We start from the raw sequence: 27462 nt of genomic DNA, 5'->3' as shown, positions 1-27462 counted from the left end.
TTATTTCGTCCAAGCCTGAGGCCTCTAACTCCCACCGTAGTTATACACAACTCTTCATTTAGCATGGAACTCGGCCTATTTAAAACCATTATATGAGTAGCTTTTTTTCAGAGATTTCCAAAATACCTAAAGCAGAAATTGAGACCATTAGAATATTATTATTGGAAATAATAAAATGTTTCCAATGTTTTAGACTGTTGTCTAAAGGCCTCATATCGTTACAGGTTTGTATAAAATCCATAACCTCATTTCTCGGTGTTGGTGTTGCCTTCAAAGGTTATTTAAAACGGGTCAAGGCCGACGGTTCTGTAATAAACACTGACAATAAAACGATTAGACAGTTAAACACAACAAAATGAGAAAATTCAAAAGGTTTATTGAAAAGCGTCTAAAAAGCGATTTGACACCAACTGTAATTATCTTGTTACATCAAAGCTTCGTTCTCTATGAAAATGTAAAATATACTATGTTAATGGAAAAATGCTGTTATGCACAACTTGGGAAAACTGGTAACATGTTCGACATGAATTTATTAATTCAGCTTACATTTAGAAATGTTATGACATTACAAAGTCAGCATGGCATGCTGTAAACCAGAACACACTCGGTCTTTGAACACAACACGAACGGATTCTTTCTTAATACTTTTCAATTCAAAGTGCTTGAGTACATTTTTAAATAACATTGTATTTTCAGTCTAATTGGTTCAAATTATAGAGAAATATTCAATCCACAGATTGATTTAATAGTCTCGCCTCACCTCTCCGTTTACTAGCATGAGCTCAGGCTGGAAGATATGAGAGTGAAAAAAATACATTCTACTTTGTTACACTTTTTTTACTTTTCAAAATAGTAAAATTCAACAAGCTCTGTACAGAAAGTAGCCAGCTGCTGCAAAGGAAACATGCAACTCACTCATGTAACCAATGCAAGGTGTGAAATGGACTTCATTTGATTTGGTCAATACATTAAATAGATGTCCAGCTTTATAATATATACACATATGCACATAATGTAATTTTCCTTTATACATTACATACAAAAAACTGCTTTGCTTAATCACACCAAGTCCTATAAACGTCAGAATGATTCTGATACAGGTCAGAGAAAACGAAGCGTGGCATCAAGAAATCATCTTTTGTCTTTGAAGAAGCCTTTAGAAGTGCTGCTCTCCTTGATGGTGACAGTCAGGAAGTTGGTGGTCACGTCTGTCACCAGGACCTTTTCCACATTGCACAGAGAGGGCCTCCACGTCACTTCATCCAAGTCGTCAACAAGCCGGGTCGGGGACGGCCTGTCCAAGAAGTAAGGCTTTTCCATCTGTGGAAGCTGTGCAGGGCGACTCAGGCTCTGGCTCATTTTGGACTGGTGCTTGAAGTGTGCAGGTGCCAAGTAGCTGGAGCCATCCTTAGTCCTGTGTGTGTCCATGTCTGTTCTGTGTGGATACAGGCTGCAGTCTGAGTACAGCTGCTTGTAGGAGCTTCCCCCGGACATTCCCCGGTTGTGTGTATGGTGGTGGTGGTGGTGATGGTGGTGGTGTTTATGGCTGTGACTGTAGTTCTCTGGATGTCTGTGGGCAACTTTGACCAGCCTCATGTCTTCACCCCCCTGGAGCTTGACCAGTTTGTGAGGGCTGTGGCTCACCTGCTCCTCTGCTCTCCTCTTGTGGGGCTCGGAGACAGCAGGGCCGCAGCTGCTGTCTTTGAAGCGGGGCTTAGGCTTTGGGCCTCTTTTTTTGGGGATATGGATGAGCCCTTCGGGACTGGTTTGCTGAAGGCCAAGCTGCTGGTGCTCACGGGCCAGTTCTGGTGGTCTGACACGTACACTTTCTCCACGGTTCACCGTGCTGGGTGGGAAGATGGTGGGAACAACAGCTCTCAGGCCCTCTCTGGCCCTGGGAGTGATAACCGGTTCTGGGGTTGGGTAGGTGATGTGCATCCCTCGGACTGCCTCGCTCCTGAACTCATAAGACTTGGCTTTAACTTTAGCCTGAGCCTATAAGAAAATGATGAAAATAGGAAGGAATTTATTATTAGAAATTACACAAACAAATTGATATTACTCAATTCCCCTTTTTGTATTTCTTAGTCAGCTTAATAGGATTTTTTCACATCATGACATTTGACCTGTGATAGCAGGGAAAGCACAGGTGTTTCAAGTGTCCCCAGTAAACCCTGACAGTGAGCCAGCATGCAAGAGCGGGACCCTGAAACCAAAGCAGCTAAATGGAACTTCGCCATCATTCATTCATTAATTTTCACCTGTACTTTTCCTACTGTGACATGTCAAAATGTCTGCTGTGAAAAAGGCCTTTTGATTGTTTCAATTACTGTCCATGCCTGACACTGGAGACTGCTGTTACACTCTAGAAATGTAACATTTAAAAATGGTGAAGAATTAGTGGCATGGGACTGTAATTATATACAATTAGGTTGATAACTGCAACAGTAAGCAGTTCCTGTCTGGACACAGTATCTACTAGTGAAATTCCACTACCCATTTTTTTAACAGCAGCTGTCAACGGAGATTCTGGTATTTAGTTCAAAATAAACTGTCGGTCATTAAGCAATTTTCACGGTTCGCCGTCCTGAAAAGCTGAAACCTCTTGCTGACTGTATCGGGCTATGATGCTTTACTCAACCCACTTCATTCACAATCACATACGATAACACATATTTGCATTAGATTTCCTGACCTTTACAAAGACGGATATATTAATTAATGCTAAAAGAAGAAACACAAGCAATTATCCTCGACGGAATCTTAATTATTAACTGCTTGATTGTTATTCCAAACGGATACCAGCCTTTTAGTGAGTCAACAGTTCCCCATCAGCTAATACACACCCATTACCAGATGCGCTGTTTTCAACATGCATAATTAGCATCATTAAGGAGCCCTGCGCGTTTAAACTAAATGAGGCCGAAATGAATTTGCAGGTGCTTTAAGTGAACTGTGCAGCAGTTCAGAAACCGATAGAGGACACACACGACACATAAAACGTTGTATGAGGATTTGACGTGATTATACTGCTGCATTATTCGTTGTGAGCATGCAATATATAAAAAAAACACACCAAACAATGCTGCTGAACTTACCTTGAGCAGAAACGTCTTGGGCTTTGGCCCTCTCTTCTTGGGCCCATAGAGCTCCCTTTCACGTTCCCTGTGAAACATACAGTCAGACACCCATTTTGAGTGTCACGGGAGCAAAGTGCACCGAGGACACCAGATATTTATTGGACATGTTAACACCCACTGGCTCTGCCCATAAAGGCCAGCCCAGACATCCTACCTCTGCTCAAAAGCGGCAAACAGGCGGGAGTCCAAAATATTCTCCTCTGGTTCCCAAGTGCTGTATCTGCGAAATAAAACATGAAGTTACATCGAGGAAGCGATGTGCACGGCCACAGCCAGCTAAAAGTCAGCCTGCGAGCTGAAGTCCCCACCGTACTGTGTACCTCAGCTTTAATCTGACTGTCTGTCGCTAGCTTTGGCGAGCTAACGACAGACAGTACAGACACCACGGCGGCCGGCGGGTTGAAAACATGCGACAGACACAAATGTAACAGGACTTACTTGGGAGACCAGCCCTTCCATTTCACAAGGTATTCAATCCGACCCTGCATGCCGTCAGAAACAAACACAAATGACTTCGTTAGCCTTGCAGGGCAACAGTAGTGTTGAGAGTACGGTGTTGGTGCATTATATTCAACACGGGCGCGTTACATCTCTCACCTTCCTTATCCTCCGTTTGATGATAGACTCGGCAGCGAACACCCTCTCCCCGACGGCGGACAGCTCCATGTTTACTGCGGTGCTACCTACCGTTAGCTCAGCGGACGCTAACGTTAGCAGAGCAGATCTTTTTTTTCCAGTCCCAGCCACTCTGAATTCCCGACAGACCATAATACTCCCGAGCAGAATGGACGTCAGCGCAATTTTTTACAGCGTTGCTAAGGAAACCGCAGTCGGTGGAACCTCTAGCGGAACGCCCATTGGTTCAGCCGTTGCTACGTGCTCGGGTTGCTAAGTGAGGGGAGGAGCATGAGCCTGTGTGTGAATTCTTTCAGGGAGGGGGGGCGGGAAATGGAGGCTCGTTTTTCCCCGCGCGGTGAGTGAATCATTCCGCGCAAGTTATGATGTTCAAAAACGCACGTGGTGTCAAAAGTGGTCTAGTTATGTATGTGCGCGCGACTGTGTCGTCAAGTAAAGAGAGAAACCAGGAATAAATAAATAAAAGGCAAAAACACACCCCTCATTTTCGTTCAGTCTATCCAGTAACATTTGTATCTGCACAGACAGTGAACCCGCCCGGCTGAGGGTGTTTATATCAGACCATAAGCTGTACAGTCTGTGTGATCTCCTCACAGATGTTTCTCCTGCCCGCATTTATTCCGCTTGTCCTTGCTTTGTCATTGTTGTTGTTTTTATTAGATTAGATTAGATTAACTTTGTTATTATGCCAGAGGGAAATTGGTTTTCAGTGTGTGCACAAAACTTGACATACACAATAAAAGAAAAATACACACTAAGAAGAAAGAAAGCAATCCAAAACATAGTCCGCACATGGCACACATGCTTCATAAAATACATAAAAACACAGCACCGTCCAGCAGTGCTCATGGAGAAACAAAGATTCACTATTAGAGAAAACAGTCTATCATTATTATTGGTGTTATTCGTGCCTTTTACTACTGATGTCATTTTTTTTCTCTACTGTGGTTCCTTTTACTGTAATTTGTATAGCACTTTGGTAAACCCCGGTGATTTTTAAATGTGGTGATAAATAAATTTGATTTGTCCTTGCTTTGACAGGCCAAGAGGAGGAATCCACTTCTTGGCAGGAAAAATTATAGCCAGGCTGTTTATATTCATATTATTTCATCTAAACAGGTTAACTTGGTTAACTTTGACGGTAAATCATGAATCTAATCTGTTGGCAATGCGCAAGCCCATGAATGCGTGTTGTTTAATATGATCCGCACAGAAGATTCGTTTTTTCACATTATCTGTCATACTGGTCGACTAAGAGTCAATTTGAAAACAATCTTTAGTCGGTTGAAATGACAGTCAGTCCGTCAGATTTCTGTCACTGACCACATGCGAGACATTTAGAGATTTTGATATATAAAATGTTGAGATAACGGAGCTGTGTTCACTGCCTGCAATGTGGCAAGAGAAGATGATGAAGAAGATGAAGAAGACATTTGACGACGGTCAGGAAAGATTTTCAGATTTTTCTGCATTATGACACAAGTCTGACTGATCTGATCAATAAAACATATGAGGAAAAGTTGTGGTCTGCTTCTGTGATTTCTACTATTAACATCTTTTATGTTGATATATATATTTTTTCTGGTAATGACATTAGTCAACCAAAATAATGCGGAAATAATCTGTACAGGCTTCCATTAGGCCTGCCAATCAGCATGGCCAAAAAAAAAAAAGAGCCAAAAAAAAAAAAAAAAAAAAAAAAACAGAGTGAGGAAAAGTGAAAAGAAAATATCACTGCTCTCTTGTTTTCACATTCGCATTTAGTTAAACAACCCAACAAAAATATTTAACAAAATCCGACATCATAATCCTTTTAATGTGGACTTTAGCGCTGAGTCACCATGACGTGGTTTCGTCTCATGAATCAGCTCTCTGTTTCGCTCAGTGTGTGATATACAGCCTGATATATCGGTGTAATGCTTAGAAAGAGAGAAGAAAAAAATAAAATAAAAAGTGAAAATAGATCTGTGGCTTCGCAGCTTGTATAACAGCTGTATACATGCGGGATAATAAAGTAGGCCTGTATCTAAATAATAAATTATAAAGCCGAATCCTAATAATAATGATGATGGTGATGATGATGATGATGATGACGATGATGATGACGATGATGTCGGTGACACTTCGGATATAGGCTAATTTAAATAGATGACTTAACTAGTCTATTTAATAAAATTGGAGAGTTACGGGTCAATAGAGGTCAGTTACTTTTTTCTATATAAATAATTATGCAAGGCCTAAAAAAAAAGAAACATTGGACTCTTTATTGTCTGAGTTGATAAAAATAATACTGTTAAACCTTTATACGTCATGAATTCATTCCTTATCTTAATCTTAACTGATAAGTGAAATGAGCACGAAATAATAAAAAGTCTCATAATGCGAATTAGAATTCAAGTGAAGATGTATTATTGATAAAAAGATCTGCTCACTGCTGCAATAATCAACTATTAGTTGAACAGATAATAGCTGCTTTAATTAAACGATTCTATAGGCTCCTGTTTTCCTGTACAGACCAATTTAGTCTTAAATAGCTTGACACTATGCGACATGTCCAACCGAAGATTTCAATGCATTTAAATGCAGGAGACTGTAAAGCCTAATCAGAGTATCACTAATGTAAAAGAATGCATAAACAATTTATTTGAGTTATGGCCGATATTTGAAACCTGTCAATTTTAAATTATTTGTTTATTTTTTAATGAAACAAACCGGCTAATAATTTTATTTTGTTTTTGCTTGTGACGAAGATCATGGATGTTAACACGCATTTCAGCAGAACCCATAAAACGATCCTCATAATGAATGAGAAAGTCCTCAGACAGATGACGCTGACAGCTCAACTCTCATAAACTTATGGACTCACATCCATTATATATATTTTATTGAATGGAACGCATGAAAATCTGTTTAAAGTCCATGACAATTCACATTAAGGGGTAATTCAGGGTCAGTTATTTATTACACACAGACCACTAACATCTTTTCATCGTGTCTAATCCAATTAACATCATAAACTTCGTCGTCAGGGACTTATACAGCATGATTCAGTGTCTGCAGACCGTCCTGAATGTTGTCAAAACTTTTCATTTAGACGCGACTAAATGAAGAGGAATTTACTGTTATTTGTTTGAACATTCGTTCCTAATGAAGACAGGTCGGTCCAGTCTCCTGCGGGCTGATATGACAATTGTTTTCAGACAGTAAAGCGCTGGTTTAAGATCAATCACTAAGCAGACTGTATCTCAGCCATCACATTCTTCGCTAATTTGTTTCATGCCTTCAAAATGGAAACATTTGCCAAACAAGGCAGAGTATTTTCATCAGCCAGAGCTGAAAATATACCTAGAAAAAAAAACCTCGAAATCAATTTTTACCAAACATTTTATTTTTGGTAGCTATCCGCAATTTATAAAATGAAAATGTGAGATGTGTGAAAATGTAAAGATATGCTACCACAAGAAAATGGTTTGTGTTGATATCACAGTCTTTTCAGGTGAGCATCGATGCGTCTGGAAGCCAGTGGGTAATTATTTCTTAAGGAACCTATTTGTCTGCATTATTAATTTTTTAAATAATTTTGTATTTATATGGTTGTCCTTCTTTTCTGTCGTATGGTGAGTATAAACAGTAAGCATAGGCAGAAGGAGAAGATGGGCGCACCTCAGACTCTGGATGCGATTGGTCTCGGCGCGCCTGCAGTGCAGCAGTGCTGCCGCCGTTAAAACACCATTGGTTGGCTTGTATCCGGGCAAGACGCGGGTTCCCGGTGTGCGCAGGAACTGGAAACCCGGCCACACTACAAAGGCGCAGTAATATGGAAAGAAGCAGTAATATGGAAAGAGAAAGAGAAAGAGAGTATATGAACCAGTTTATCTCATAAAGCCGATTAGATCGGACTGTTTTGATAAAGAAGGGGAAATTAAGAATCACACAGTTCAGGTGTGGCGATGGGGAGATACGTCACCACCGACCGAAATGACCAATGGCAAAATTAAATGGTCATTTCACATTTTCTCTCTAACCACACCAGAGATCATTTGAATTTTTCTCAGTTACTTATAGGCCATATGCACCTAATGGAAATGTGAGGCGAGGCAGTTTCACTGGTCTCATGTCATACTCACTAGTATTCAGTATGCATGCAGTCTTGATTCATTTAGTTTTATTTCCCAGATTCTCTTTCTGTCGAGCAAATTAAAATTTCCATGTAGGCCTACCAGCCGTCAAACGACTCCAAGCGCATCAGAAACGTATATCTACGTATATGATGTACAGACTGACTGTTGAAATGAATGGACACATGAGTGAATTCCAGCGCGCGCGTGCGCTCGGGTGCACGCTTTCAGATTTATTTTGCCCGCGTGCCAAGCACAAATCTCCAATTAACCACACACTGAAAAACACTAGATGACTGGTTGATTGGATGAGTATACAGGCCAATTTTAAACACGAAATTCACTAGAATCGTTACTGTTGATGAGTCACAGTGAGGTCAGTCTGTATGCATCAGTCACCGCTGAGTCATTTCTTGTTTGTCTCTCGCTAAATTGGATAAAGCTGGAAGACCAGTTACAGTTAGTCACTGTACGTTACGCTCAGGCATTATGAGCGCGCTCTCACGCGCAACAACTTATTAACGAAAATACATATGGGGATAGATTTTAAATGAAGATTTTCTACCTCTCCCATCGTGGACCTACACGGTGGTTTTATGATAGAGATCCAGAAATCTTTTTCTTTTCCAAAATGAATTAATTTTCAGAAAATAAAGGAGGTCTATAGTTCACAATTCAGACAACTAGGTTCACAATTTATTTGAAGTATAATTGTGTTCAGTTTCTGACAGTTATATAATAACATAAAAGACTGCATGTGTGAATATGCTGTAGGCCTATAAGCGTCATTTACATGCGGTGACTCGGTTCAGAGGACTGTGGCGCTTCACTTTCTATTTCTGTGCATCTGTGTATGAAGAAATCTGTAGGCCTACTCAAGACTCTTGTGACTCTGTGGAGTAGTTAGTTAATGTTTTACATAATGTCCCTGTCAAGTTTTCCAAAAAGTTTCCCCTGAATATATCTGGGATTGTGGAAATCATCAGGTGCGGGTTAATTGTTTAAAAGACATTCACAGGCCTGAGTCAGTCATGCAGCACAAATTCAACATGAGCTGACAGATAAGAGGAAGATGAAAAGAGGGTGTAACATCAAGACATGCCATTGCACCTTTCTTTACACTTCTCGTTTTATTAATCCAAAAACATTACAGGCTTGTTCTTGCAGTTACACCTACATACCTGCAAACAAGCCATAAAATATGCTACTCTGAGGAAATCGTTTCGTCTTCAGTCCAGCGGGGGATTTCCAGCTGTAGCCTCTTAGTTGAAACATTGTTGTAATTATTTTCGGGCTGCAGCAGCGGCGAGGCGTTTTAGAGAGACTCGATAGAAAAGTGGATGGAGCAGAGAGAGAGAGGACAGCCATTTTCTCTGTCGTTCCTCACATTAACGCGCACAGAAAGCAGTTTTATTGGCGGGCTGCAGCAGAGGAAATGGTCGAGAGCTGCAGTCTCTGTCATTTCGCACCGCGTGTGACGACAGCTCAGCGTCGCAACACGCTCATGTCATTTATATGTCCGTGTAAAAGATAACAGGCAGGGGTTGGGTTCAAATTACAGCAAACAAGATGAGTGTTTGGAGAGGTTTACTGGTTCGCCAGCGGATCGAGCTCCTCTGCACATCTTTGCTTTAAAGCGCCTTTCAGTTATTCAGAGGAACAGCAGCTGGCTGTCTCTCTAGAAGAACGTCTGAAATGTAAAATAGGAAACGCCGCCACAGCCTCGGAAACATGATGCAAAATAATACGTGATGCCATTTAAGCTGAACCTGCGAGAAACCCCTCGCCTCCCTCAGTGCCTCTCAGCATGTCAGGAGGATTTATTCGAGAGCACATCTGATAGGTTCAGGTCAAAGTTGTGTAAAAATGATGAGCCTTACACTAATATCCTCTTTAAGACACATTTAAGTGTTGGTTGGACTATTACGCAATGTCGCTCACAGTGGGTGGATTTTTGTCGATATCCAATTAGCAATTAAGAACAATTATTAGACAATCATCCAGAGATGTTCAAGTTTTTCTTGAATTATAATATACATATTTATTTAAGTTATATAATACAGGCCTGTGATGATAATTATAACACACTGTAAGTTTCATACATGTAACTGCAAATCTTCTCCTGCAACATTTTATGGAATAAATGCAATTTATAGGTAAATTTGAAGTAATGAGGAGTCATTGCTTTACATATATGCAGCCATAGGCGAGGCGTGATTAAATAGTTGGTCCGGGCAGCCTGCAGGGTTAGATGATGCCCATCTGAAAATAAACTCACAGGCTCTGTAATAATCCTCACGGCCCGCAGCCTACACACACACACACATACAGGGCCACAAATAGACCCATGCACAGATTTAGCAACTTCTGAGGTAACATCAGTCATTTAAGCGTATTATAGCAGCCGCCCTCTCCTTTTAAAATCCTCAGTTCTCCGTGAGAAACCGAGATCACATGTGATGTAGGACACCGGCCACGAGGTTTCTTTTCAGGACAGCAACAAAGGCTGGTAGGCTAGTGTATAAGAGAGATAAGATAATGTATAAAAGTATAGCAAGAAAGACATCACACACAAGTCCAAATACCACTTGCAAACAATTTTATTATTGCAAAATGTATCATAGGAAGCCTTCACTTAGTCTGCACACAAAACATCAAAAGTGCATCTGATCAATGTTCTCACAGTTCAATGCACCTCTGGATTTTCAGACCACACAGTGCTGGAAGGGATATTTAAAAAAAAAAAAAAAAAAAAAAGACACACAAGGAGGCATGGATGTATAACCCAAGGGGAGCAGATCTGATCATGACAGGAATATGTGCTTTTACAATCCTTTAAAGTGATAAAAACTCTGTGCAGCCCACACAGAGCATGTCAGGGCGCCAGAGGCAGGAATATGAAAAGCTGAATCATGGAGCACCCAGCTGGTGGTACTAATCTGTTGGATTACACAGCTCAACTGGCAGTGTTAACACAGGTTTGTGACTGATAGAATTCAAATGAACAAAAGTTCTTGTGAGCTGTTTGCAGTCACTGAACAGCTGCAAAACATGAAATAAATATGGTGAAATGGTTGTATATCTAACGTTGTAATGGAAGTGACTTGTGCTCAGTATCAGATCTCCAGATGCATGACTCAAAAACACTTTGAACAGAGACCAAATAATAGGAGCATATATCAAACATTAACCATTAATATTCTTTCTTTTAAAAAAACATCCTCCTCTTCAACAATGCAAATTACATTTATTGACAGAAAGGCGCTTATTTTTTCTTTATCTGCTTGTTTAAGCATGCCTAATGGCATAATCTGTCCAAGCAGCATGCATCCTTGTTTAAATCTGTCCATCTGTTCACACACACACACACACACTCATTCACACACTCGCACACACACACACACGCAGACAGACACAGTGTAATTTACCAATATTCAATATAATTTTTCTTCCTTACAAAATTCTCCATATAGCCCACATTTGTTTAACATTATCTGAGAATGTAGACAGTTGAGTGTATAAATCAAATTACATCCATAGAAAAGTGAAGAGTATTTACAAGTAGGTAAGTAATTACGTAAGTGCATCTTCAATTAAACTTCCGGCATTTATTTCATCTAATTTTGCTTTTTAAACTAAGTTTGAAATAGCTGCAATTAGATACTGCATGTGATAAAATCTCCAGAAATTACAACAGGTAGAGCTTAGAAGAAGAAATATGCAAATAATGCAATAAAAGATCCAAATATGCTTTTTTCTCCTAAACTATACAAAAAGAAAACAACATCAAGGGTTCGTTTGTACATTCAAGCATCTGAAAATACAAATATATTTCATGTACATTTGTACAGTTACACAGTTGGTACACAGTTACAGTTAAACTGTCACATATTCCTTAAATGTGACTGTGAGGCAGTTCGTAGTAATGTCTGTAATGACTATATTTCCAAGGAAAGGTTGGAAAGAAGGAAATGACTCTTCTTTTCTTTTTTCGTGGTCAGAAACAGACAGTGACTCGATTTTCTCCTCATCTACAGTTTTTTGTGTTTCAGCCGGGGGCTGAGTTTCTGTTTGTGTGTCCATTTGTGTTTGTGTTTCAGCTTGTGTGTGTGTTTCAAATTGTGTGAAAGTTTCAGCCTGAGTCACTGTGGAAGTTGCAGTTTTAGGCCTGGACTTCACAATTCTCAAGTCAATGGGTTCCTCTTGGTCTACATACCCACAGCCCTGCTGTCCAAGGTGACCCTGGTGAATGTTTTGGTCTATGCTGATGCTTTGGGTGGGCGAAGATACCGTGTTAGGAGCACTGACACTCCTAGAGCTCAAAAACCTCTTACTACTCCCATGCTCCTCACTGCCTGTGTCAGAGAGGTGTCGCTTTAGTCCTTGAAATCCACCTTGGCTTCCCCTTTTGTCCGTTAAGGAGGGAACTCCCCTATCCAAAGGCAAGGAGACCAGATTAGGCTTGGTTGTCAATTGTAAAGGCTGATCCGCTGGAAGCTGCCCCTGACCCCTGACCTCGACATGTTTATCCTGTTCCGTCACAGTTGGCTCCATCTTAGGGGACTGTTCCTTTTCTTTGGGGCAATCTCCTTTAAATCCAGCGCTGGAAAGGGTTGGTTTGTCTTTGGGGTTTTTTGCAAATCCATTCATGAGGCCCAGCTTTTTGACGAGCTTCATCTTCTCGAGGTGGTTCTCCACACTGTTGTCTGTTCCTTGCTGTGGTTTTCCGCCAGTTTCAGATTCACCATTTTTAATCTTAGCCGCCTGCATTCCATTTTCCATGTATTTGCTCATGACAATAACAATCCGCCCGTTCTTGTTTTTGTTTTTCACGATCTTGAGCTTGCTGCTGCTGACACCATTAGACTGCGGTGGGGCGTCCTCTTTGGGTTTTACCTTCTCCGGCTCTTTGTGCCCGTTGAGGTCTGCTGGAAGCTTCTTCAGCTCCATGGTGATATCCTTTACTTTGGTCAGGCAGCCAGAGTCCTTGTCCCGGATCCATTTTTGCTGCAGCACAGGGGGAAGGTTGTACCCCTTGTTGGACAGCTCCGGAGCCTTGACCTCTCTGGGCTTAGCAAACATGGGCTCGTGCACCTTGAGACCCGGCTGGTAGTGGTGGTGCTTCTTGCTGTTGAGCTGATAGTAGAACTTCTTGCCGTTGGCCTGCTGCTCGGCCTCGCGCTCCCTGCACAGCGGCTGGTACTGGTGGTGCTTCTTGCTGTTCAGCTGGTACTGCTGGCTCTGGGGACGGAGCATCTGAATGGGGTTGGTCTTCTGACAGCTGTCGTCGTCCAGAGATGCCTCATGAAGGTCAGCTAGAATACTGGATCTCCGGGCAAAAGAAGGGACCTGTGAAACCAGACGGTCATTAGTGTTTTAGAAAAGCACAAAAATATATATCTCAATGAATATTACATGAAGAATTAGGGTATTTCTTCTGCTTTTACATGACTATCCAAAATAAGGGGCATCCCTCTTTGTAGGGAATCTGATTAATGGTTCAACTGTCTACAGTATCTATACATGTGTCTATGTCAGCCTACAACAAAAAGCTATGGTTCATTTGGGGCCCATGAGCTGCACCGTGCACAACGGTGCTTGGAATGTGTGCAGGGGCTCTTCTGAGGCCCGAACCGCTGCAACATTTATTTCAGGGGCCTTCGTCCATGTTCACACAGCCCTCCTACAGTTCATGAGCAGCTCTTTCAGCCACCGGCCTGGCCATTAGAATGACATTTCAAAGTGTCTCCTGTGGCTGTGACCTCAGCTTGGAGGAATGTCACTGGCTGCTTTGTGTCCCGTCATTGACTTTATCCCATGTGTTACCACAAACACCCTCCTGAGAGGGACAAAAGCAGTCCTCTGAGCGATTCCCCTGGCCTTTTGGAGTGGTGATTGATGCGCTAAATGTACGATTCACAGTCATTTAGCTACAACTGTTAAGTCAGGGAACTTGCCCCTTTAAATCTAATGCAGATATTTTGTTGCGCGTAATGTATATTCTAATTTTCAATGCTCAACACCGCAGTTAAAGGGGCATGTCACCAATTTTACCCATAAAGTTCAGTTTACTTGTCGGGGCGGGGGTGAAAACACATGTCTTCTGTCCATGTATAATGTCCAGGAAGGAGCTTTCTAAAGTCTGAGAAAATAACCCTGTTGATGTCATCAGGGTTGTCTTTGCTTGGGCTTGAAAGCTACAAATTTATAACAAAAAACCTGCATTACAAACTGGAGGTGTTGAGTTTGAAGGGTGTGGGCATTTACCAGGCAGGGAGGGACTAACAAAAGACACTTTTGAGTTGCGTTATGGGAAATGTAGGATCCAGCATTTATAGAGCTTGACCCCTATTAAAGACTCAAAATCTTGGCCTCTCTTGTGGCCATTCTTTGTTAAATCTGTGTCTTCTGAGTCCCCACACTTTATGGAAGTCTAATATGAAATTGCTGGAGTAACCCTTTAAATAAGCCTTATTGTAGAAATTTCACATTGTTTTATAATACTTTTTTATAATACAGGCCCATTTGTGAGGGAATCATGCATGAAAACAAATCTTAAGCATAACTGTAATTCATCATGTACATTATAGATAATCAAGCGAAGTATAAAGTATTCTTCTTTTCTTACCTGAAGCAGTAGGTGCTTGGGCTTGGGTCCTCTCTTGCGATATCCCATCAGCTGCTCTTGACGTTCCCTGTGGGAGAGGAAAACAGCAGCCAATCAGTGAAACCATCTCACAGAGATGAGTCGCTGTTGCATGGCAACACAACGTTACGGGTGTCCTCCTCAGGCTCAATTAGAAAACACTGAGCCCATGTTACAGGTTTGAGTTACACTTCCTGATGCCAAGTGCCATTTATTCAACACACATTCAAGGAGTTTTAAAGGATTTTCATTTCAATCATAATATGTATTTACCTTCTCACAGTATCCTAATCTTTCTTTACACTGTATCAAATATTTAACACCTAATTATGATAAGCCCTCACTGCAAAAAAAAGCTAAACAGTGGCATCAACTTAGGCTTGTTCCTTCCTGAATAACACTAAATATCTGATTTAACACCTTTATTTTCTATTGTGGATACAGTAGAAGATAAAGGCCAGCCCCTCTTTGACTTTCCTTAGCTTTCCTCAGTCTCCGATCAAGTCTCTCCAAGGCAGTAACTCAATACCGCAGACAGGAGTGATGTCAGTCCCCTCCCCCACCCTCCTCCCTCACATCTAATTACAATGACGACTCAGTGTATTTTCATAGCCTGGTATTCAGACGATTTGGCTCCCCGGAGAGACACGCAATTAGTTTCAATAAAATCTCTCCGCTTTAGAGAGAGAGAGGTAATTGCAAAAACAGACGCAGAGTGATGTCGATGTTTTGCTATAACGTGTGACCTGCGCCTGAGAGGTTGCTGTAAGCAAAAGCTGAGGGAGGCCAAGAGGAAAGCCAGTGACAGTTTAACACACCATGCATTTAAAAAATTCAATTACTTTGTCCTTCACATGGAGCTGTCTGGACAGTCACTCAACAGACTATTTAGGAATTAGCCAAGCAGCTAATTTCACCATGGAGGACCACTTTGAAAACCGTGGACACAGGGCCCTTTATTAATAGGGGACAGGAGGTTATATTCTGCAGGCACCACTGATTTATAACAATTTCTACACTACTATTTAGTTCTCTGTTCACTTTAATAATTTCCCTTTTGACATTCCACTACATCAGGAACAGATTAAGAAAAGATGTGCAGCATAATTAATAGTCTCTGTCCGCTCAAAAATGTGTTTTGCTTTGTTGCTTCACTTGGATGTTTGACTTTCTCTGTTTGACACTGGAAGGCTGTTTTCACATTCATCTTTGAAAACAGATGAATGAAAATCCAAGTCACATCAACTCCTCATTGAAAAATTCAGAATCAATGAATATGTAAATTTCAAAAGTTGCTGCTGAACACATGTTCAGATGTCTCCTACTTCACTGAAAAGTGAGTTCTCAGTGTACAGTGCTCACCTTAAATCTGACTTTGAGATGTGTATGTACAAGATGATTTTGTGACATTACAGCTGGCTTGGAGCCAATCATTGTCCAGCGCACATACACTGAGAACTGACTTTTCAGTAAAGTAGGGGACATCTGAACATGTGTTCAGCAGCAACTTTTGAAATTTACATATTCATTGATTCTGAGGAGATGTGACTTGAATTTTTAATGAATTAATTGAACTTTTTTTTGAGAAAAACCATTTCAGACATAAATTATTAATTGTTTTATTATTCTTCAAACATTTCTGGAGGGGGTCTTTAGGTTCGTATCTACTTAAATAATGGTGCATATGAGTAAAGTCTGAAAAAAATTAGCATTCAGCCAAAAAGAACTTTTGTTTTGGTAAATTCATTATTTTGGAAAATCAATAACATTTGGTTTATTGGTTAAAACAATTGGTTGCCATGTTCTACTGAAGATGACACAGGTGCATCTGGTGAGTGAACGGTGGAACAGCAGGTAGCGCTTAAGCATGATAACCTGATGCTGACCCTCACATAACTATCAGGTAACAAAACGTAGATGTTCAACCAAGTGTCACAGCTTATTATGGTAAGCCTGACCTGAGTTTAACCCTTATCTGACCCTCTGATGACAACAGTTTTAATCCTATCCCAAACCTAACCTAGGTGCTTGATATGCACCTTTAACTGGCCCATTGTGTAGACAGTTTATTATCAACATGGGATTATCTTGATAGTGTGACATAACTACAAACACACAGAGAGTTCCCACCTAAAACATGTTGATGAGTCAGACAATCCATGTAATGTCAAGAACTGGAAATGTGGGAAATTGTCAATTGAAACCTGTTTGGTCATGGTACTGTGTGAGGTACATTATTGACCTCACCACTTGTGAGGCAGGTTTATCCAACTCTAAACTTACCTGTCTTGGAAAGCATCAAGCAGTCTTGGGTCCAGAATGTTTTCCTCTGGTTCCCATGTGTTGTATCTAATCAGAGAGAAGAGAGTAAACAGTGAGGACACACAGGCCTGTCAAAAAGTGGCTGACATCAATAAGCACTGACTGAGGATAGCAGGTGATTTCTGCATCAAAACCACAAAACGTCCCTGAACTGGCCATCGCCCCAATCTTTAATTTCTACATTCTCCCATAACTCATAGGCGTGTACATGTGTAAACAACATGCTGAGACACTTGCAGTCCCTGTGGATGCACGTGTAATAAATCACGAGTAACTTTTACGCACGGCTGTAGGGGGGAGGAGGATACAATGGCTCAGCCTCCACTCAACTGTAGATATATGTGCATTTCTTAAACATAGGGTTCAGTTATAGACTTGTTTTCCTTTAATTGGCACAATGGGGATTGCATACATTGTACAATCACATTCATCATCGAGGCCAACGCGTCAGGCGGCCAAAGCAAGAACGCGCAACCGCCCATAAGCGCGGCCACGTTCACGCGGTTGCACACACACACACACACACACACACACACACACACACACACACACACACACACACACACTTCTGTTTCGAATGTTGTGTTGTCATCATCATGATTATTGTTATATTTAATAAGGTGACTTACTTGGGAGACCATCCTCGCCACTTGACCAGATACTCAACCCTCCCCTGTGAATGGACAGAAACGGGATAATCAGCGTAACGTTACTTTACGCAGCGCAATGCACTCTGCATTGCACCGTCATCTTAGAAATTATCTTGTGAGAAAAAAGCATGTATCCATCGGAGTGAGAAGAAAAGCCAAAGTGAAAACACCCTCACTTCCATGTGCAATCATTAAAAATGTCCTTCAGTGCTCTTATGACAAACCTTTCTGCTGCGCTTCTTCTCGATGCTCTCCACCGCAAAGACGTGCTCTCCCGCGGCGGGTAGCTCCATTTTCCGATATAAGAGAAGCGGCCCTCTGTTTTTCTCCCCTGCTTTTGGTTTCCGACACCTTATCTTCGCGTCCAGGCCGTTTTTTCTCGCTCCTCTGATGTGAAACACAAGAGCCCCCCTCCTCCTTCGATATTTTCACTGCGCCTCTTCCCTCGCTTTCGTCCTCTGAGAGACTCCTTCTGCAGGCGAGTTGAAGCTGCAGCTACAAAACACTTGATGCAAATAGCCGTTGGCGTGACGTCAGACGAGAGGGAGGTAATAGGGGCGGAGTTTGTTTTCTTGCTGCTTTCAAGTACTGTCGGAAAAAGTGTAATCACGACTTCGAAAGCACATGAACGTCAGCAAATAGCTACGTTGTAGGAAAAGCATGTTTTTTTTTAAAATGAAAAGTGATATATTATGGTATGATATTTATTGAGGAGTATGGAACCATAGCAACAACTTGTGGTAGCCTATAGACTATGTGAATTTTACTATTGTAGGCCATTTTATTGTTTGACCTTCTCTCTAGACTGGTTAGCCTTTTTTTATTTCTATTACTATCATCTATTATTTAACCTCTAGCCAGTATCTGCATAAATAACACATTTAGCTTATTATCTTATTGAGACATCAGTTAAAGGGGACCTATTATGCTTTTTGTAGTCTTCTGTTATTTTTATACTGTTATGATGTCAGATATCTATGTTAAACATGGTCAAATTTCCAAAACTTGAGGTTAACATGTGTAGAAATCCTCCCTGCAAGTCAAAAGCCAAGGCTTCAACCTGCTCTCAACACTTTGTTTGTGGCGTTTTTTTTCTACCTTGCAGATGAGCTGATATCAGATCATTGAACATGCCCATAAATGGCTTTCCATTCCATAACCTTGGTTGCTAAAGGTGTTGCTAAGGTTTTTCCATGTGTTGTTTGCATAATTCACATGCGGCTCAAATGTGCATTGATGTATTTGAGAGGCTGACATTTCAAGTAAAGAACAAGAAAAAGTAGTGAAATCCTACTACTGTAGTTTGTTTCATGGTTTGTTTATGTAGTCTCCCAAGCGGCTGGAAGTCGGCCATGACAAAGTTCCCAGAGGCTAACCAATCAGAATAAAGTGGGCTCTGTGGGAGGGGGCCTTAAAGATCTGTCTGCTGGATCTGTTTCAGAGACTGAACTGAGGGGCTACATAAAGGACCAGTATAAGACAAATAAGGATTTTTTTGAACTCTGAATCACGCAAAGCTATTCTAGTTGAGTCCCAGAATAATAATATACAGCTGGAAATGAGCATAACAGGTACCCTTTAACACAAATTATGCACATTTCTTCCTCTTTGTTATGTTTGTTGTGGCACAAAATCATAAAAGCATATAATTGATGCAGGAAATAGGGTGTCCAGACGTGTAACATAGAAGAACAGACTACGTTTTGTCACTGGGTCATCCATCTCTGGTTGAGGTGTGTCCATGTGTGATATAAGCTGGTGTGGTGTTTGGTTGGACAGAAAACCTGCATATAATCTACTTTCATGGCAAAGAAATCAGAACCACTGATAACCACTCAGATTATAATAAAGCACAATATATTTTCGATTGATCAACCTAAAGCAGGTGAATTAGCACTAACTGAACAAGTGACCGTAGTTCTCAAAAGTAGGAGCTGAGATGAGACCGTAAACGCCACATCTCTCTTTCCTGTGTCGCTGGATTAAACTGCAAGCGAGTGCTATGAAAGAGAGCGTTTTATCCTAAACCACGATGGCCTGAATGTGCTGTTCACCAACTCAAATGTGGCAACTTACAAGGCCTTTTGCTTAATTTTATTTCTGTCATAACACATCACTAGGCTGGGTTTGGCAGATAGCCTATGTGTTTAGGATGTGTGCGCCCACAGTATACCGACCACAGACCCACAATGTAGGCTGTTTATGAGCTGGTGCACATAATACGGTTGGTTTGTATGTAATTATAAGACAACCAATATCAAAAAATAATAGGCCCAAGTTAACGTCAAGGCCATTGAGTGACATTGATTTATCACGGCCGCCATGACATGGCCTTGTCTATTACAGTGAATCCATGTGAAATAGGAAAACAATTTCATCCGATGCTCTTGTGGTGTCGGATGAAGCCGCTTCAGTGGGATGATAATGCGGCATGAATCATAGCCTGTGTAAAGTTAAATTACGGACAGAGCCTGGTCGCTGTTATGTGCATTACAATGAATAGATTTCCATATCCTCCCTGAGTCAAGGTCACACAAAGAGATGACATTTCAGATGGCACCGTGTCGCGGGGATTTTCTGGTGGATTTCCACCGTGTTAAAAGATAGCCCCTGGTTGTGTGGCACCCGATGTAGGTCAGCATCCTTTGCGGGGGCTCCAGCTCCACCGGCTTCAGCTCCAGCGGGGTTATTTCTGACTGCGGAGACCCGACAGGACAGGCAGCAGCCGGTTCAGTTATCACTTGGCACTGCAGACAACACTCACGCTATGAACCAGCTCAGGCCTGACGTCCAGGGCACAAAACACACACAGACCTCATCTGGCACCAAAACTAGAGTTTTAACTGCTAATGGCAGTGCCCCAGGTTGCACCTAAGTGAGGACAGACTATTGTGATATAGCCGAAAAAAAGAGACATTACAAATAACATATCCAGTTGTTTACTGCTACTGCCTTGCATGTCTAGCTTTTTATTGTTATATTTACATTTATATCTACAGCAGGAACACATTTTCGATAGTTTGCTTTCAAAATCAAAACACAAAATTGTCTATGACGCCCTCATTGCATTGTTTCATACAGCTGGACCAAATAAAATTCAGCAGCGAAAGGGTTAAAGTGCAGGGTTCCCGCAGGCTGCAGCGCTCGGCCTATTGCAGAAAGGCACGACTGTCTTTCCTTATAAGGCAATGAGTGCAAATCGGCGGTGGAATATCAAACGAAATGAACGAGCACAGCGCATTCACAGTTGTCTATTTGCCGCTAATACCCTTTCATAAGCACACTGACTGTCAAAACATCCATTATTCTTCACTGGTTCGCTGTCTACGACACGGCGGTGTTCGCGCGCAGCGTGCAGCAGCCTCGGCGCGCGCTCAAGGGCGCAGCGCCATGCATAGAGTCTGCTAATTCAGCTGCGTCACTGCTAAATTAACAGCGACGGAAAGAAACACGGCCGTCAATTAGTAGCAAATGGGTTGATGGAAGGTGTTGCTTTGAAACACTGGTCAGGAAGCTTTTATCAGGCGACTACAGACCAGATCCAATGTCACCTGTCTGCTTCTCATCCCACCACACAACATGATGCCTTCACAAACAGCTGACAGTATTGACCAGATATGATATCTATAGACTGCTCAGATATGGTATTTCGATAGTTCAATAATTGTTTATGGGGCCATAAGTTGATGAAGACAGGCTCAAGCGACAGGTCTGCCAAGATGTAAGAGATTTGGAATAGGGCACGTGCACCAGGGACGGATGGAATGTGATGCAGCACGTGCGTGCGTTGTTAATGGTACGTGCGCACTTGAATGTCACTAGAACAGCACCGCACAGAAACCCGCTCACAGCCCGCAGTGCTATTATTTATTTATTTATCAAAAAATTAGGTACCAGATCAACGAAAGTCAGCACAGACATTGACAAAAGCAGCCAGTGTGTCCAGCTGTTTGAAGCGCGATTCATTTAATGACATGTCGGATTCATTTAACGACATTTCGATGAAAAATGACGCTACACGGAAAGGAAAATTATTTAAAATCAAAAACCGAAACGTGACTCATAGAAGCGAACAAACAGGTCTGGTGGATTTTGAATGCCCTCATACACAAACATGAATCAACAAAACAAAACCCGCGTTCCTCCTTATCTAAATGTGATCTCACCAGGTCTCCTTTCAATAACAAGAGAAGTTGAGAGGTGTGGTGAAGTTGCTGTCAAGTCTTCAGAAACGCGTGAAAAAAAATGTGAAAATCCCTCTCTGACTGAACTGTCTTCATCCCTTAATTTCTGAGCATGAAATGGTCTTTTACATGAAATAGCGCGGTGTGCAGGTGTAAGCGCTCACATGAGTGAAACTGACTGAATTATTGCATATGAAAGGATCTGCTGAAAATGTTCACTTTCCTTCAGTAAATGCAGCACACGTGAAGATGTTAAGAATCTATCCACAGGAAATTACAGAGAAAGATGAACTTATTTTAAATCTTATTTTTAATGGAGAAATTTTAACTATAACTCCTTGAACACCACTTATACTGTAGGCTATATGCAGGCATTAATCCAATCAAAACTATAACGGTAAGGAAATGAGAAAATAAAGCATTTTATTATTTATCATTTAGCACAATACTTTTTCACCTGTAGCTCTCCTGTAATTGTTTGCAGAGTTGATTGTTCAGTCTTAAATATGTATCTCTACACCTGCATCTTCAACAAGTTAGACGAGACAATGATGTGTGCAGTACCTCACCTCTTCTAACTAACTAATCTGAAGCACGTGATGCTATGCAAGTCTTCACGTCATTCAGGGAGGAGGTGAAGGCAAGAAGTGACAGTGAAGGAAGGAAAGAAGTTGGTTACTGTGTGAAAAATGTTCAAACCTCTTCATCAGAGGAATGTTTGAGACAGTTGTGTTCAATGCATCACATGCTGACACAGCATAATTTTCAACAAATGTGTTGTGCTGGAAAGAAACACAAAAATACACTGTTCCAGACTTGACACAAAGAAAAAAAAATCCTCAGGATTGTTAATGAGGGGTTATTAAAGGGGATTTTTGATGCACATCCATCTGCGTGCTGCACAAACAGAAGGGAGAAGCAGTGGATGAGGATGAGAGCTGATGTTTATGGATGAAGATACTTTGATCCATGGATCCAATGACACCACTGCTCTTTTCTGTAAAGTGAGGACATCTGATTAATATGACATTTCCACGTAGGAAGAAATGACGCTCTGCCTGCGTCATAGCGCTGTACAACGGATCAAATGACAGCAGGGGAAAAACCAGAGGATGAGGAGTGACAAGGTCATTAAACAAAGTCCAGTTCAAACGATGTGAATAATAACAGCACATATTTGCTCATAAGGAAAGCGGAAATATACACAGGTAGTTCCAAATCAGCTTGATTATTTAACTTAACAAGAAAGAAAATCCCTCTGAGCAACTGGAAAATAAACTCATATTGTCTGAAGTATAAGTTTCCATAAAGTTTTCAAACCCTCATGCTTCATTGAGAACTAAATTTACCGAAGAAGAATTTAAAAATCTCAAATGAAAAGATTTTCTGCCATCAAAGATCAATTATAATTCCCTACAGGACATATTTAATGCAAATAATCAGCTACAAAGCACAGCAAACTAACACTGACATCTAATAAATGCATCTCAGCAATGAGAAAGAGGAATTCTATCTTGCTGCTAAAAGCCTTTATGTGATTTAATAAATTGCAATGTTTCTTCAAAGTATTCATAACATGGCAGGAACTCAGCTGGCCATGCAGACAATCGATCACCGACTGTAAAATAAAGGAAAATGCACTCAGTTGTGTAAGAATCTTGCTTTTTTCATGTGACTCCATTCAAAATTTCATATTTTAACAGAGCTGAAAGATCACATAGCTCCTCTATGGCTTGAGAAAAATGTTTTTTAATGTAACCTCTTCAAAACTTGTTGGAAAAACTAAGAATGCCTGATGTTCCACCCAGAAACTAGATCATTCCTTGCAAAGCTCCTGAAGATTTGACAGTTTAACTTGACTTCGAGTCGAGTGGAATGAGGTAAATGTTATTATAAGTATCAGAGCAGTGCAAAGGTTTCTGATGCGGTTCGTCGATGGTTACAGCTGAACAGCCCAACTGTCATCACTCCGTTTCACTGTTCGTTTTATTCTCAGCTGGGACTCATGACAACTGTTTCAGCTTTTTACAAAGATCAAACAAGTGAGTCACCACTGCACTCAGGGTTTAATGCCACTTTAACAACAGCTCAGCTTGTGCTTGTGACGTATTTTATTGGTTTTGGTAGCAGTGCTGGGTAATGAAACTGAGAAAAAGGGGAACTGAATTTATAATGTTGTAAATCAAAGTGATACTCCAAATCAAGCATTGTTAGAAAAGACAAACAGCTTTCTGGTACAACACACATTTTTATTCATATTTTTAACACAACACCATGTGATGTGACACCTACGCTTGTAAAATGATTGATGGCACATAACTTAACTATGTGACTTTTTAAATCACACATGAAATGTCTGACAATGAGAATTTTTGTGCTTCATTTGTCAGTATTTTATATTATTTAATGACTTACAGGCTACATCTGTATATGTTGTGTCAGTATGTCCTACTACGCCTTGAAAAGCAACACAAACATGTATTGTCCCGAACTAGACACAAGGTGTGCTGAAAATGACATGTGAATGATGTATTTTTAGACTGACTGAAACAGCAGGCAAGTTATACAAACACACAACTCTAATATCTCACTTCTTCAGAGATTTGTCTTTATATGAGTCATAAAAAGAAACTGTAATCTTCAGAGCTGCTTCCAAAGAATCTGATTTCTCTGTGTGACTAATGTTTTTAACCTGCTGCAGTGACAAAGTCAATTGTTTCAGATTCATGAAGTCACACTCATTATCTCCTCCTTTGAGTATAATTCAAAAGGTTTCAGAGATGCATTAAACGGGTGCTACACATAAATCACCAGCATGCAATTAGGGATTCAAGACGCAATCCTGATATTGAAGTTATTTTTATCAGTAATGTAATGACGTAGACGTTAATAGGTGCATATGACTCATGGGTGAAATGAGCCTCATAGGAGGTTTTGCTGGAGCTCTCAAAAGCTGCTTACGTCAACAGCGCTCCTACTCACGACACAAGCTGTTTGTGTGTCCTGTGCATTTAGAGTGAGAGAGGGTGAGTGCCCTGGCATCGCAGTGACTCAGACTCCGATCTAGACATGTAATTGATGAAGGTGGGTGTGCGTGTGTGTGTGTGTGTCTATCTGTGCGTCAGAGGCAGGTAGCAGTCATGACTGTGTGAGCAGTGACCGCTGTGCTCGGTGACTCATAGCAGAAAAGTCTACATAATGGATCTTACACTGCTAGTGACATAGGTTAAGCACACACACACACACACACACACACACACACACGCACACACACACACGCACACACACAATTAAAATTATTTATCAAATAATCAATTTTCCAATGATATGTGGTCAATTTCATGCCTCCTACCCTACCTGACACTCACAATCAGCTGTGCAGGATAATGTGAGTTCATAAATATGATTATTGGCTTCAGCATTTGGTTTAAGACAACAATTAGCTACAGTTTCCATTACTAGCTCAGTTCCTAGCACAGCGAATGAAAACAAGAAGGCTAGTGGACAACAACAGGTTGAACCATAACCTGATTGTTTTTATTCCAACAAATGATTCCTGGGAGATGCAGTTCTTTGCAGCAGTATCTGTCCGTCTGGTTCTTTGTCTGCTGCACCTCAGATGTAACGGTGCCAATGGACTGCAGCCTAATTGTGTGTCTGGCAGAGAGTGGTGTAGGCGACGTGTGTTGTTGGTTAGGAGGAGGAGAGACAGAGAATGAGCTGCATGGACGAGATAGCAGCTGAGTGGAACAGTCTGCAGACAACTGGCTTAGGAACGGACACATGGTTTAACTTGATGGTCAGGTCAGCAGGTCAAAAGGGGAGCAGACATGTATATGTGACATACAGAGAGACAGAAACACACACACACACACACACACACACACACACACACACACACACACACACACACACACACACGTGTGCCTTAACCCTTATTTATTCAGGAAAAGTGGCACTGAGAGCAATGCTCTCTTTTGCAGGAACACAAATACACACAACTTTTCAATACAACCACTGATTGTCACTGACCAGCTCAACTCTTTCACTGTCCCCTCTTAGATTTATTCTGCTAATATGGGGATCAAACCTATGACCTTCTGGCCTGCTTCTTTAACCTTAAGGTCACCACCGCCCAAATTTAGACAAATTAGAAGGGTTATGCTGTTTAAATGTTTTTGGACAGCAGGGGAGGTCTCTTAACATTTTCACATTACAGATTTGTGTTTTATTTAATTCTTCTCAGGTGAGATTTATTGTAAAAAATTTTTAAAACAAGACTAAGATATTACAACTACACTGGTGGCTCTGTGAGGCTGCACTTTGGCAGAGCAGTGCTTTGTGCTAAATGCTAACACGCTCACAATGATAATGCTAACATGCTGATGTTAAGCGGGTATAATGTTTACCATGTTCAAAATTATAGTTTAGGTTGTTAACATGCTAAGACTTGTTAATTACAATAAACACAAAGTAAAGCTTAGGCTGATGGGAATGTCACTGGTATGGCAGGCATTCAGACGTAAACCAAAGTACTGGACAAAGTGAAATTTTGACTTGATGGAGAAAAGTCAGGGGATAACCAAAGCTATTCTAATTCATCCTGAAGAGTACATGGAGGTGTACCAAAATGTACATGAAAGTTTGCCAAATTTCATGTCTTTCCATCAAGCAGTTGTTGAGATATTTTACTCAAAACCACAAAGGTGAACCAGTACACAGAGGAAAAGTCATTACGATTCATTCTCTGGGACTGTGAATGTCTTTACAAAATGTCACGGTAGTCCATCTAATAGTTGTTGAGATATTTCAGTTAAGACCAACATTGCCATGCCTTAAGCCATATGGCTAAAAAGACAAAATATGCGACAAAGTAAGCACATCTGTTTTTTCATTTATATTGGGCCAAAAATATTTGGATTGAAGAGTTGTGCCAGAAGAACAAAGACAGAGTAAATGGAGGGAAGAACTGTTCATCTCACTGAAGACCAGTGGGCTGGTTGAAGGCCATCATTGGAAAAGATTGGAGAGAGGCCATACAGCAGCAGGAAATGGGGGACAAGCTCATAATCAGGTGAGCCACCTTGAGGAGCAGCTCAAAGTAAAAGAGAAGGACCTCAACAGGGTGGAAGACCTGCTGGAAGCCTGCACAAAAGCCCACTATCAGGACCTGGACCTTCTGAGCTGGCTGAAAAGAAGAGCTGACGCAGAGAAGAGACAGCAGCTGGCCGCTAGTAAGGGTGACAAAAAGAAGCCCTCCTTCAAGAAGGAGCTCTCCTCAAAAACAAGCTCTCCAAAAAGCAGGAGGGCTATAAAAGGAGCTGCCTGCCAAGAGAGGCTTCTGAAAGGAGCTGGCTGCCCAAGATCAGAGATTCAAAAAGGGGCAGAAGAAGAGAGGCTTCAGGTGTCGTAAGAACAAGAAATACTGTAATGGCAGGATGACTGCTGCTGCTCTGGATTGACAGCAGTAGACTACTCCCCTGACATCTTCATCACACAATAAACTCTAACAGCTCTTCCTATCTCATCACATAATGATGGCATCTGATGAATTCATCAGGGTTATTTTCTCACACATTAGAAACCTCTAAAGCTATAGCAGCCATTGTACGATATTAAGTGTGAAAGATCAGGAAAGCCTCCTTGATCTTTTTGTGGCTGTCCACTGACTCCTGGTCAAGGGCTTTGACCCATTCCCTTCCTTAAAAGTGATTTTTCCTTATATGAATGTTGAAGGTCCTTGCAAAAGAACCCTTATCTTTGATT

General features: G+C 41.2%; 2 protein-coding genes across 2 annotated transcripts; both read right to left on the bottom strand.

Annotated features, from left to right (window-relative positions):
* Positions 1-359: 359 nt before the first annotated feature.
* On the bottom strand, positions 360-3940 carry cbx8b (chromobox homolog 8b). Its single transcript, XM_067584259.1, has 5 exons — positions 3738-3940; positions 3579-3622; positions 3295-3360; positions 3099-3165; positions 360-1995 (listed from the first exon to the last, which is right to left on the bottom strand). Exons 1-5 carry the CDS (start codon positions 3906-3908, stop codon positions 1132-1134), a joined length of 1212 nt encoding a protein of 403 aa, XP_067440360.1. The 5' UTR covers positions 3909-3940; the 3' UTR covers positions 360-1131.
* Positions 3941-10476: 6536 nt separating this feature from the next.
* LOC137179522 (E3 SUMO-protein ligase CBX4-like) lies at positions 10477-18175 on the bottom strand. The gene is made up of 5 exons (XM_067584258.1): positions 17737-18175; positions 17492-17535; positions 16824-16889; positions 14523-14589; positions 10477-13243 (listed from the first exon to the last, which is right to left on the bottom strand). The coding sequence occupies exons 1-5, from the start codon at positions 17803-17805 to the stop codon at positions 11771-11773; spliced, it is 1719 nt and encodes a 572-aa protein (XP_067440359.1). The 5' UTR covers positions 17806-18175; the 3' UTR covers positions 10477-11770.
* Between the last annotated feature and the right edge of the window lie 9287 nt (positions 18176-27462).

Source organism: Thunnus thynnus, chromosome 3, assembly GCF_963924715.1.
Source record: "Thunnus thynnus chromosome 3, fThuThy2.1, whole genome shotgun sequence".
Taxonomy (NCBI): domain Eukaryota; kingdom Metazoa; phylum Chordata; class Actinopteri; order Scombriformes; family Scombridae; genus Thunnus; species Thunnus thynnus.
The sequence above is the reverse complement of the archived record's forward strand: the minus strand, read 5'-3'. Positions and strand labels throughout refer to the sequence as shown.

Coding starts and splice junctions, on each gene's coding strand:
- cbx8b (XM_067584259.1), bottom strand. CDS start 3,908: ATGGTCTGTCGGGAATTCAGAGTGGCTGGGACTGGAAAAAAAAGATCT. Junction 3,361..3,578: donor TGGAAGGGCTGGTCTCCCAA/GTAAGTCCTGTT, acceptor TTTATTTCGCAG/ATACAGCACTTGGGAACCAG. Junction 3,166..3,294: donor TTTGCCGCTTTTGAGCAGAG/GTAGGATGTCTG, acceptor TATGTTTCACAG/GGAACGTGAAAGGGAGCTCT.
- LOC137179522 (XM_067584258.1), bottom strand. CDS start 17,805: ATGGAGCTACCCGCCGCGGGAGAGCACGTCTTTGCGGTGGAGAGCATC. Junction 16,890..17,491: donor TGGCGAGGATGGTCTCCCAA/GTAAGTCACCTT, acceptor CTCTCTGATTAG/ATACAACACATGGGAACCAG. Junction 14,590..16,823: donor CTTGATGCTTTCCAAGACAG/GTAAGTTTAGAG, acceptor CCTCTCCCACAG/GGAACGTCAAGAGCAGCTGA.